The 13,083-nt window shown below is 39.1% G+C and overlaps 1 protein-coding gene across 1 annotated transcript; it reads right to left on the bottom strand.

Annotated features, from left to right (window-relative positions):
- Positions 1 to 531: 531 nt before the first annotated feature.
- LOC124863676 (3 beta-hydroxysteroid dehydrogenase type 7-like) lies at positions 532 to 11,651 on the bottom strand. The gene is made up of 6 exons (XM_047358108.1): positions 11,410 to 11,651; positions 9,102 to 9,257; positions 6,299 to 6,407; positions 3,887 to 3,986; positions 3,243 to 3,405; positions 532 to 1,871 (listed from the first exon to the last, which is right to left on the bottom strand). The coding sequence occupies exons 1-6, from the start codon at positions 11,570 to 11,572 to the stop codon at positions 1,459 to 1,461; spliced, it is 1,104 nt and encodes a 367-aa protein (XP_047214064.1). The 5' UTR covers positions 11,573 to 11,651; the 3' UTR covers positions 532 to 1,458.
- Between the last annotated feature and the right edge of the window lie 1,432 nt (positions 11,652 to 13,083).

The following is a 13,083-nucleotide window of genomic DNA, read 5'->3' as shown; positions in this document are numbered from 1 at the left end:
CTCTAGATATCTCTTAATATCACGAAAAAGAAAGTATATCTGTGGTTGCTTGCGCAAGTTTTAAAGACAAAAGAATGGTCACATTCTGAGCCTGCTGGGCTACTCTCACTTGTCATTTTTTCCATCCAGTTTTCCCCCTTTCCAGATTTGTCTGTTTTGGTTACAATTGCTATGGAAATCCTCAGAAACAGGGGACACCCAACAACACTATATTTATGTTCCATTATTCTGCCCAGGAACTCCCTTTCAGTTTGGGTTTGTCAGGCAAGTAAATGTAATTCAGCAGGCGATTTCAAGTTTCCACAAGAACAAGGGAGTTGGCTCTTTACATAAGCGAAGATATAAACACAGGACCTAATTTCCACAGTAACCAAAGTGGAAAGGAAACACATGGATATAGAAACAAAGAAACACAACAGGTTTCCAAGTGACATAATAATAATAAAAAAAAGACCAGTAAATAGATCAATAAACCTTAAAACGCATCTCCACTCAGTTATGGAAATACTCAGAAGTTGAAAAAAGGGCACATGGAATTAATTACTCTTTATTTATAATTATAAAAAGATTAAAACAAAACATTTTTCTGATACGCTGTTAAATAAAAATATTTTAACAAAATTCAAACATTAATCTCTCAAGGCTTTTTTTTCCCTTGGGTCCCTGCAGTTAAACAATCTTTACAAACTCAGAATGGAAGTTACCAAAAGGAGAAAAAAAAAGTCATCTGAACACAGCAAGTTTTTGTAGCTTGCCATAAAGTGTATTGCATTTGCTTTTTAAAACCAATAGGTGACGAGTTTAGATCATTCTCCATGACTTGCAGATAGCACCAGCCTTCGTTCTAATGAGACCTTTACCGACACAATCAGTGTTGCATTTTCAAACGGTCATGCCATTATAAAAGCAACTGCTCATAATTACACTGGTACACTGCATGTGGCTTTTTCTTTTCAGAACGGATATTTCACACATCATGTTTTCTTTGAACAGAAAAGCTTAAAAACTACTACTGATGACACCGCCACAAAATGACACCGTCAGAAGTGGAACACGTTGTTTCCAAAAGATAACTGCAGAAATAAAGTGCTCAATATTTCAGTAAGTGGTACTATATTTCCTTTCAATGATTGCAAGCCGCCCTGCGATGGACTGGCGACCTGTCCAGGATGTACCCCGCCTCTTGCCCATAGATTGCTGGAGATAGGCACCAGCTCCCCCGCGACCCACTATGGAATAAGTGGTAGAAAATAACTGACCGTTTGCAAGCCACTAGACACACAAATCTTCGCATATAACATATTAATTATATACTGTACAACTGAAGAAGCCAAAAACTGTTGTTTTTTTGTGATCAAGATATAATTTTAAAAGCTATTTTCACACATTACATCAGCAACTGCAACTGCTTGTCTATATAGCAGCATCTGAAATGACTTTGTAGTGGTTGAGGTCACACTAGCAGCCCTTTGGTTTGTCTGACTGGAATGTTCTGATCCATGCCTGCGTGCGTGCTAGACACTGATTCCAGTCATAGAGCGGCTGGTATTGAAAATATCTCTGTGCTTTGTCCGTTTTCACCGTGAAGGTAGTGCTGGCCACGGCCAGCGTGTATTGGTTCAGCAGCGGTGTGTAGTTGTATATCGGACTCAGTATCCAGCGCAGAACGTCATTTAGGATGGCCAGGAACCAGAGGATGATGGGAGGCATTCTGAGCTTTCGAAAGTTGAACTCAGACAGCAACGTCATGTTGAAGGCCTCGTAGTTTTTATAGGGTGACTCATCGTAGCAGAAAAAAGCTTCACCGCCAACTTTTGTAGGATTCCCCCTCAGAGCTCGAGCTGCAAGCACATGCATCCAGGCGACGTTACCTAGCAGAACAAACAAAGGGGTGAATACACTTGAAAGCTATAAATAAGTTTTACAACTCACCCTTTTCTTTCAAATCACTGTTGTCATTACAACATAAATGTATTCAAATTATCAAATACCACAGGATCAAGATATTTGAAGCAAAAAAATCTTCAAAAAACTCAGATATAGAGATGTGTGGTAGGTCCTTCCTCACTAATCCTAAAATTGAGAGTATTAAAATAATGACTCAAACAGCTGATTGTTGCTCTCTTTGAAAAAGAGATATTCAATATTCTCTAAAGTGCCTGTTTAGACCAGGGATTAAAACATTTAAAGTTCTTAAAGTACAGTGGGGTGTACCTTTGTAATCAGCTCCGCCTGAGTCTGTACTTTGCAGAACCAATTTAACTGTAATTACAGCTGCAAGTCTTTTGGAGTATGTGTTTACCAGCTTTGCACAACTAGAGACTATAATATTTACCTATTTTCGTCTGCACGAAGGCTCAAACCCAGTCAGATTGGGTGGAGAGCTTGGGAACTAAATCAGGGGTCTTAAACTCCAGTCTTCAGAGGGGCGGTGACCTGCAACCTTTAGATATGGATGTTGTTTCTGTGTTGAAGCGGATACACAACTATTGGTTGCAGAACACTGACCCAGAGCACCGGAGTTTGAGACCTTTGTTGTCAACATAGCTCTGACTATATTTTGAGAGTTTTTGTCCTGCTGGAAAGTGAACCTTCCCCTTTAACATCTTGTTTTCCAGGAAATGCATCCCCAGAGCATGATGCTGCCACCCCCATGTCCCACTGGGTTGATTGTGATGTACAGTGTTATATTTTCTCCACATGCATGTAGGGCAAAAAGTTAAATTTGATCTGATCTGACTAGAGCAACTTGTTACACCTCACAACCCTTTACGTATACCGGTTTCTTTAATGATAAGGTTGGTGACCAGAGCAACCCAGATCTGGTAGATTCTAGATGACGCTGTATAAAACCCAAATTATGTGAAATATTTCTATTGTGGCTCTTCTACATATTTACTCTGCCTTAATAGTACTTATTTGAATCCACATCAGTTTCGAACAGCTGCTTAAGAGTCCTTATGTTGCTGTAAGCCAACATGAATTTGAGTATTATCAGGTGCAAACATCTAAAACCTTTCTGAGAAGCGTGGAGGAAGCGTGGGTGTCGTTGTGTGTATATATGCTTCTGCTTTTTGTTTTGTTGTGAAAATAAGTGGTTTTACTTTGAAATGTACTTAACCAGAGTATTCTGTTGAAAACTGTCCAGAAGCTTGATTTGTAGGTCACTTAAAAACAAACAAAAAAATAAAACTACTCAACCCTAAAAAGTAGTTTTAATTTTTGGAAATTGGTGTTTTTACCTGCATAGACACGCCCATGTTCAATGTGCTCTGGGACGCCCCCGATAACCAGGCCTCCCCTTTCAGCAGCCAGGTTGTAGAAGTCTTTAATCAGCTGGTGGCCTTCGCCATAGATCCCTGTCGGTCTCAGCGAGCAGGTGTATAAACACTTTCCACCTTTCACCTGCACAGGAAGCAAACAACAGCCCCTGTCAGGAAACTGTGATGGCTTCAACCAAATAATAAAATAAAAAAATAAAAACCTATATGGGTCAAATGAAAAATGTAATAGGTTTGGATTGCATTCAACAGAAATAACACCACAGTGAGGCAACAAGGGAGATGGTTTGACATTTTCTGGCAAAGAAATTGCACAAGAAACCCCATCTACAAGGATTTCTCCATGCTGAAACCCCAACAGGCATTTGACAGTGATTAAACAAGCTACAGCTATCAAGTGTTTTTAGTTTTTTTTAAAAACAGTATTCCTATGGGTTGCAGGGATATGGAGAAACTACCTATCCTAGGTAATTGTATTAAGGAATGAAAATGTTCTTACTATGATTGCATCATATCCTCAATAGTTCAAATGTAGTTTTCATAAAATTGTCCTGCAGGAAGGTGGTTAAAAGCACATTAAAAAGTTTAATCAAAACAAGTCTTACCGTTCTGCCGTTGGCTTCCAGGACTATTTTCTCTGCCTTTGCCTTACTCTTGGGATAGGCCATGGTGTGGTTTACTCCATACTCAGTGTCTTCATTGCCTCTGCAAAGAAAGAAAACCTTTTAAAACCTCGAGGATCGACTCATTTAAATTTGTCGCTGCATAGAAATAAACAGCATGAAACTCGTTCAGATGGGTGTTGCTGAGAATGGAGAGGAATGAAGACTCTTGCACTGCATTTATTTGTGGAAGCACTTAAGGCAAGCAGGTAAAATTTCCTTGACCTTCTGCTTGAATGAGAAAAATGTGTTTTAAAGAAATCTGTCAGCAGCAGCAACTCAAAACGAAAACGTTCTGTGCAGAATCTAGATGTTTTGATCTCTGCATTTTTTTATGCCAAAGTAGCGCACGTCTCTCTACCAAGTGCGGACAAAGGCTCATTCTTACACAATGACTTAATGTTGTAACTATCAGAGGGAGAAGTGCAATAGTTTTGATGTGATGCTGCAGTGATGTACGTGCCATCCCTCAAACTGACAACATCTGGAACAGCGTCAACGATTCTTGCAGCAGATGGCTGGCCGAGATTTCTCGCAACAGGTTTTGACTGAAGCATGACACCGCTTTGTAAAAATATTCCAAATCAGTTTCAACTTGAAACTGCAATCAGTCCACTTTTAATGTCATGATCTCACCTGCACCCAATATAATACACGCCACGCTTCATTCGAATCAACACCTCAGATACAGAAGTTAACTCCCTTATTTTCAGACCACAAGGCCTCAATTGTCTTAGTCAAGGTTGAATGTTCGTGATTCTATATTAGAAAAGCGACTCGGCAAAAAGAGCATCCATGGCAGATTCACAAGGTGAAAACCACTGCTTACCAAAAGAACAAAAACCCAGTCTTACATTGGCCAAAAAATAAAATGTCGATGATCCCCAAGACTTTCGTAAAACACTCTGTTGACTGAAGGGACAAAACATTTTGGAAGGTGTGCGTCCCTTTATATTTGGCGTGAAATTAAGACAGCATTTCAGAAAGAGAACATCATAATATAGTCGAACACAGTAGTGGCAGTGTGATGGTCTGGGCTGCTATGCTGCTTTGGGACCTAGAAAATTTGCCTTTTTGATAGAATGTCCTGCCATCAGTTGAACTTCATCATAAAAGCATTTGGGTTATGCAGCAGGACATCTGAAGGACACCAGCATGTCCACCTGAACGGCTCAGAAAAGTCTGGACTTACTAGATCTGACTGAAATGCTATGACTGAATGAACACAGTTTTCCAAACAACAGTGGGGCAAAATTCACCCACAGTAAAAGATTCATTTCCAGATTTCTCAGACACTTGATGGCATTTGTTGCCACCAGGTGTGATGAGACCAGTTATTAGGTTTGAGGGGAAAACACTGTTTTTTAGATTGGTTTGAAGATGCTTTTTGTCTTAATACATAAAATTATGTGAAAACTTCATTTTGTATTTGTTAGGGTTATTTTTGTTTGATATAAATATTTGGTTGAGCCAAATACTTTCTTTACAGCACTGTACTCACTGTTTTTGGAAGAATACATTTGAAGTGGCACTAAAATAAAATCACAACTCACATTTGCACCTTATGATTTGCTTGATATACAGGTCTAAATTTAGCAATGTTTAGTCAAACAACAAAACCAGCCAACTTCCTTCTGTTTAGACTCCAATGTATCTGTGACTGTGTGTATTTTCTTTCCTAAATAAAGAGGATGAGAATGTGAAACAATCACATGATTTGAGCTAGTATCAGCATGATGCAGGCCTATTGTCTCTATTTTTGAATGTGTATCTGTGGTTTTTTAATCATTGTGAAGGATATCACTCCCTAAAACAATGCAGAAGTGTTCAGACAGCATGCAATTACAAATTAGTCATTTTGAATGAAGGGGGTTGTTGGTGACACAGTTACCCCAGGGCTAAACGACATCCCACCTCCAAATGTTTAGTCAAAACAAAATCAAGGACTAAGCTGATAAATGTACCAAGTGTCACTCACTGGGAATGTTTGCAATCAAAGCCACAGACGTTGTGTCTGCAGCAACACTAAATGTGTCATACCAGATTGTCACGTGAAAAACATAACAGGAGGGTGACGGCTGTGTTGATGTATTACGGGGAAGAGAAAAAACTGCTGTGGTTTCCAGTTGTTGTTCTTTCAGATTTATTCCCCTAAATGAAATTCCGAGCGTGTCTTACGAACCGCCCGCATTCTTATATAATGTGAGTTATGAGCAATTGTTTTCCATAATGTCTCATCTTCCACAGAAAAGCCGGAAGGGATGAAACCAAAGTGACTGATAATGTGGAGTCTAAATAAATACCATGTGGGTTTTGTAAGTAAAACACATGGACACTCAGAGGAAAGACGTTTACCTCTTGAAGTGATCTCCGTTGAGGTTGGGTCCGATCACTTCCATGCTGCTGGTGTAGACGAGGTGTTCGACGCCACATTCCACGCAGGCTTTGATTATATTCTCCGTTCCTGAGATGGTACAAGTTTAATTCGTTTTAAAAAAAATTTTAAAGAGTTTTTCCTTTTAAGGCCACATGGGCGACTGACAAACTGGATGGCATTAAAAGGATCTTTCATTTACACACAACGTAAAATTAATCAAACACTAACCTACTTATTGAAATGGATGGTGGCTGTTCCTCTGTTCACCCAGTTATCTTACTTAAGTGTATGAGGGCTGTATAGACATGTAAAAAGCAGTTAAAAGTGGAGGGAAATCCATATGCTTTCTGTTTAGTTTACTCCCTTTTGTTCCAATAAAATCTGGACACCATTATCGAAATCAGGCATCCATTGGAAAGAAACATGAGTGGAAACAGGAAACCGCTTATTGAAGCATTCAACGGTAAATTCATTGTTTTATGACAGATTTTGACATTTGGATTCATGAGAATAAAACATTTAGAAGGGAAAATCTATTTATCTTAAAAGGAAAAACAAAGTAATATAAATTTAAAAAAATTATCTCAAAATACACAAGCTGGTCAAAACATATGCCATCTGCTTCAACACAACCGAAGTTATGCAAAAAGAAAAAAGAAAAAACACCTTTTGCCTCTCACCGAAATAAATGTTTGGATGGCTTCAAAAAGTTCTTAACTCCACCACATAGTTCACTTATAAAACTGAAAGAGAGAGACATTTAGCCTCTGAGCTTAAAGAAAATAGGGCAAAAGCAATCTGGAAAAAACCAGAAGCAGAACGTCTGTGGGAGCAGAATGGATTCCCTGAATATTTGTCATTCTTGAAACAAAACTGGATAACAGACCAGGACGACCCACTTTGCAATAAGGTAAAAAAACAGGCCAGAATCAGAGCTTCCTCCGGTGTTTTCATGAATGATGGAATAATCAGCTGGAAGAAAAAATCTAATTAATCAACCCAGGCTGCTGTGTTTATGGAAAGGAGCAATCAGAAAGGCATGCAGCTGAGTCAGCCAACAGATGACAAAAGTATCTTTTAACCTGTTTGTTAAATCGTTGCCGTCTAATCCCAGCCAAATTAACCTGAGTCAAACCCAGAAACAAGGAGCATAAATGTCAAAGAACAAAGGTTTGTCAGTTTCTTTTTCTTTGTAAATGTTTGAATTTAGATCCAGATTTTCTTTGTTTGTTCACAAAACAAACCCATTCTGTGTCAAGAGTGTTTAGGCCTATTTATTTGCACGTCAAGAAAGATTTTCCATGATTTTCGCATGTTTCTAAAGATAAGGCCGCTGCAAATAATATTATTGTGTAATGTGTTCATTGGACTACAGACACAACAGAGCTGATTTTAGCTCCTTCGTGGTATTTGCTGACAAAAAGAAAAAACACACAACGCATAAACTACGGGCTGAAACGTTGGAAAAGGCCAAAACAGCCTAATGGTGTGGAGAATACTTTAGGTTTCTGGTTACAATGGTCAAACGCCAGTTTGGTGAATTTTTGGATGCATTTGCTTCAGAGTTTTCCTACATCTGACATAATACCTGATAGGGGTGTCATCATTCAGTTAATCATCTACTGCATGCCATATTTTATGCTAACAACTATTTGGGAATCAACTAGATGGAGCTTAAATCTCATTGTTTTTAAATTTTAAATTGTTATCTTTGGCATTTTTTCACATCGATTTCAGCAAAAATGTGAAGACCCGCCCTTGTGACAGACTACTGATGAAGAGCATTAAACTGGCCTGTTGCTTGTGAATACAACACAGGCCCTTCAGATTTGAACTCCTTCAACTCCTTAACGTCTCAGACCTGAAATGCTTGGAGGTTATTTTCTTAACCCTTTATGCAGCTCTCTGGTGTGTAGTTTGCGTTAAGCTCTACTCTTAATTTAGTTTTGCTTGAAAAGGTGTCTTGTATTTGAGTTTGGGAAATAAAGACAGACCTCAAGTCACATACTTCTATGTGCTGAAACCCGAGTATATCTGCAGTTGACTGGGTTCGTTGGTGCCCCTTTAAACATGTGAATGAAAGCTCTGTGATTTTAATTGCTCTCCCCATTCAGGAAAGCAACAAAGTCTAGAAGGGGGCTTTTGGTTCTCACCCAAGCTTTCTAAAGCTACATTTATTTTAAGGAAGTTTCTAATGCCAACAAAAGTGATTTTTTGTGGTTTCCTTGGAGGTAAAATTTCCGATTAGAGATGAACGTCTTTTTTTAAAAGCACCATGAGACTCTTAGCACCGAAAACCACCCAGCAGTAATGCTTCAGTGGTAAAAATATTGAAGCCTTAGAGCACAGTTTCTAAGTCCTGATCATCAAGGCATATGATTAAATGGTTTATATGTTTTCTGTTTTACACAACTACTTTAATGATGTGCCAAAAGTAGACTTGTCCAGAACTTGATTACAAGTTGTCAAGATATTTGATTGCTCTGTAGCAGCTGCGTAGGAAAGCAACAGCATCTAATACATGCCAGACATTGCTCCCTGAGGACCAGCACTAGTCTTCTGATGGACCAAGAACTTATGATGCATTATAAAACCATTTTTTTAACTTGGTTACAATGAAAAAAAAAACAATCATCTAACTTCCTCATAGTTTACATTTTGATATTATTACAGATGAGCCAGGCTTGGAAACTACCCAAAGGGATGTATTTCCTCTGAATTTCTTTCCAGTCATTTCCTTTTTCCTGTTATAACTCAGATTCATCTCCCGCCAGGGCGCACCTGTAACGTTGACAGAGTAGATGAGGGTCTCTGGGATTTTGTGCCAAACATCCACCAGGCTGGCAGAGTGAATAACAACGTCGACTCCCTGGGTGGCCTCCAAGACGCTGCTGTAATCTGTTATGTCTCCTTGGATGATGGTCACTTTTGCCTCATCTGCATCAGAAACAGACAAACCACAAAAATAAATCCACCCATCACTACATGCAAGGAAACAAATGGTTTGCTGTAATCAGGTAAACAAACCTGTTTACTTAAGTCACAAAATTCATTTCTGGCTTATGATTACACAATTTTCCAGTTAATATATTCTTGTCAGGACAAGAAAAATTTTTAATTTTCCTATTATGTGGCCTCCTCTTTTCTTTTGAAATATGTAAATGAGACAATGTGACAATGCAAGTTAGTTATTGCAAAAAGTGATGCAAAGATGCTCTTGGTAGTCATTATGTGAACACGGTATACTAAAGAAAAACTCTGGAGTACTAAGGTTAACTGTTAAAAAGATACAAGTAGCAGCTATGTTCCTTGCACATAACTCGCTTGGTGTGAATCTAGATTAACTGGCCCCGGAGGCTAAAGCTAATGGCTAATCTGAGCGGGCTCAAGACTAATGCAGACTTCTCTCAAAAACGTCACAGCAGTTTATGTATTGCAGATTTTATGGAGCTTTGAACAATCAATTGTTGTCCCTTTTCCACAGGAGGGTTATTTACATAAAAGCCAATGATAATCCACATGTTTGAGGTTGGAGGCCCCAATAATGATCTTCCAATGTAAAACACATACAAATAACCAAGAATGTGAAGAATATCTAATCGGAGTAACTGCGCTATAAATGTTCAGACGTTAAAAAAGAAAAACGTAATAGTGATATATGTGAGCCCTTTCATATTGATTTTACACTGTGTTACTTCTTTGTTAGACTGTTACTCTGACCAGAAATGCTTCATATGTTCCGTTATCAGTACATGTTTCACATGAGAGGATCATTGATGGTGCACTGCCTCCAACCTTCATTTCCCTTGTAAAACTTTCTTGTGTAAAGAAAACAGTCAATGCAAATGCAACATCAATTTAAAAGCTCATAAAATGGAGTTTGGATTAACTTGAGTGTTTTTCAGATTGGAGGTACTTTAAGGCATATAAGTCTTCTTTGGTCTTAGGCCCTTTTGGACAAGCCATTAGTTTCAGCCTCAGGGCCCAGATAATCTGGATTTATACTAAATAAAGTAACCAACTGCATTATTTGCTGCAGGTTAGATATGAATTATCCCATTAGGTCACAAAAACAAAAAAACCCTGACTCCAGACTTGTTCTGGACTCTTTTAGTCAGGGAGTGAAGTAGAGTGTCCTTATCATTCTGAAGGTCTTGTACCTCTGGTTTATCTTTGCCGTCATGCTTTGTCCTTGAAATGCAGATATAATCCCAAGCAGGCAGAGAAAAAACAAAACAAAAGGAACTGGACCTTTGATCCTGGGCTCAGAAAATCTGCCGCAATGCTTTTAAATGTTTTAGCAACTACAGCTGATATGATTCACTGGTTCCACCCAGTTTTAAAATGTTCTAAAAACATTTCAGTCTGGCTTTTTCTTTCCTATCAGCCCCAGCAGGGCGTCACAGAGGCAGCGTCTTTTTAAGGGTGTTATCTGATCTGTCAATAAGTTGCACTGAAACAACATGTCATGCCTCGGTTGCTGTCATAATTATTGAAAAAAAGCTGAACAAGTAAAATTTCCACTGGGTGGTTGGTGCATTCATCCAGCTAAAGACCAAGGTTGTTATATGCCACCTTTATGAAGCATTTCACGAGAGCACACAGACAACCAAGCATAACTACAGATTAACTGGTGTATAATTCAGATAGGAAACTAGAGCTATAGACTTATGGCAGTCAGTTTGATGGAGAAATAAATAATTTCACAACTTTTAAACAGAAGCTTTGAGGGAAATATTCATCCTATATTTAAAAGGACCCATTGGTCAAATAAATAATCTCTAGCCTTCAATAAACTGACATTTTGAATAAAAGCATGTTTTTTAACTGTAAACCACCACATCAATAAATATGAAGCATGTTGATATTTGAACTAAAAAATGCACAAAAGGGATGTTTATTTTCAAGTCGTTTTAACACATTACAGTAATAATAATTATGGTTAGCTGTAGCAGCTAGAGGACTAAAAATAAAGCACCTCCTGTTGAAGTTCAGTGACAGTTGGAAGGATTTCCTGAATAAAAGATATGTCAACCCGCATGTCAGCGATGTAAACAGAATAAACCGATAACAGCGACAGACTCGTTACCTGTGCTCCTCTGCTCGTAAAACCTCGGATCTATGTGCTTGTCAAACAGCCGCACCTCCGCCAGATTTTCTTCTTTCTCCATCAAAACATCGAGCAGATGCTTTCCGAGGAAACCGCAACCTCCGGTGATTAAATAGACGAGGTTGCGTCCGTTTTCTGACATGGTGAAGAGAGACGCCGGTGTGCGGAGAGCTGCAGGCTGTTTGGGGCTCGTTTCTTCTTCTTCTGAGAGTTTAAGGAGGCGACAAGCCGGAGGCGTAAACGCCCACAATAATAAAAAATAATAATAAAACAAACGGAAACGGTTGATATGGAGGCTTTTAGTCATATAAAACATGTCTGATCTTTAAGTGCCTATAATCCATAAACGAAACACATTTATATTACAAAATTATGTTTGGATTTTATTCATATTTAGCGGTTTCTTGTCCCTATTTAGTAAATGCAGAGTGAACGGCGTTTAAAGTTAGTTGTATCACGGATCTACACATAAAACCCGATTTAGATTTTAAAATTCTCCTCCTCACATATAAAGCCCTTAATGATTTAGCTCCATCATACATCAGAGATCTGATTGGTCCATATGTTCCTAACAGAGCACTTTGTTCTCAGACTGCAGGTTTACTGGTGGTTCCTAGAGTCTCTAGAAGTAGAATGGGAGGCAGATCCTTTAGTTATCAGGCTCCTCTCCTGTGGAACCAGCTCCCAGTTTTAGTGAGGCAGACACCCTGTCTACTTTTAAGGCTAGGCTTAAAACTTTCCTTTTTGATAAAGGTTATAGTTAGAGTGGCTTAGGTTATCCTGAGCTATCTTCCTTATTTTTTTACCTCCGTCTTCTTCCCTCCCTGTTGGATGGAGTAAGGGGGAGTCAGGTTTAGCCTAAACCGACTCAGTTATGGTTGAGGTGCAAACACACCCTCCATTTCTGCTACCTGTATGACCCCTTCTCTTTTCCCATGGTTATGGTCAATCTGACAGAGGGAGGTATCCCAATCGTTGTAGTTTTTAGTATAACAATGACCATCAGTGGGCTCCAGATGGACAAACTTTGTCAGTTTATTATTTAATTTAGTGCCCCTACACGTGGCCCGTTCCGGGGTGGCCGGGCTCTGGCACTCGGTGGTTTGGTCTGGCCTCTCCGGCGGCCCCGCTCTGTTCCGGACCCTTTGTGGGGTGCCTTGAGACGACATTGTTGTAAATAAGCACTATATAAAGAAATAAACTGAAACTATCTCTGTAGTTATGCTGCTATATATAGGCTTAGACTGCTGGAGGACATAATGACCACTTTCACCCTCTTTGCTACATTCTCACACTACTCTCCAATTTTGCATTATTTGCTGTTATTTCAGCTTTTAAATTTGTTCTCTCTTTTCTCTTCCTAGAAGCTACACCTGGCCTGGCTCTGTGTCTACCTGTGACACCTTTCTGGAGAGGGGCATCGTCCAAGCTTCTGCTGGCAACAACTTAATGCTCACCCTCTACCGATGATCCACATAGTCCTGTCTTTCAGTGTTTAACCCTTTCTCTCTCCTAGACATGGTGATTGACTGAGCTTTTACTGTGACTAACTCTATGTGCTCTCTTTCAGACTCTAACCTTGAAAACTGGCTCAGAGTTTATCTGTTCTTTCTTTCTAGGTGAAACGACTAAAGGAGCTACATCCATTAACAT

Source organism: Girardinichthys multiradiatus, chromosome Y (assembly GCF_021462225.1).
Source record: "Girardinichthys multiradiatus isolate DD_20200921_A chromosome Y, DD_fGirMul_XY1, whole genome shotgun sequence".
Lineage (NCBI taxonomy): Eukaryota > Metazoa > Chordata > Actinopteri > Cyprinodontiformes > Goodeidae > Girardinichthys > Girardinichthys multiradiatus.
The sequence above is the reverse complement of the archived record's forward strand: the minus strand, read 5'-3'. Positions and strand labels throughout refer to the sequence as shown.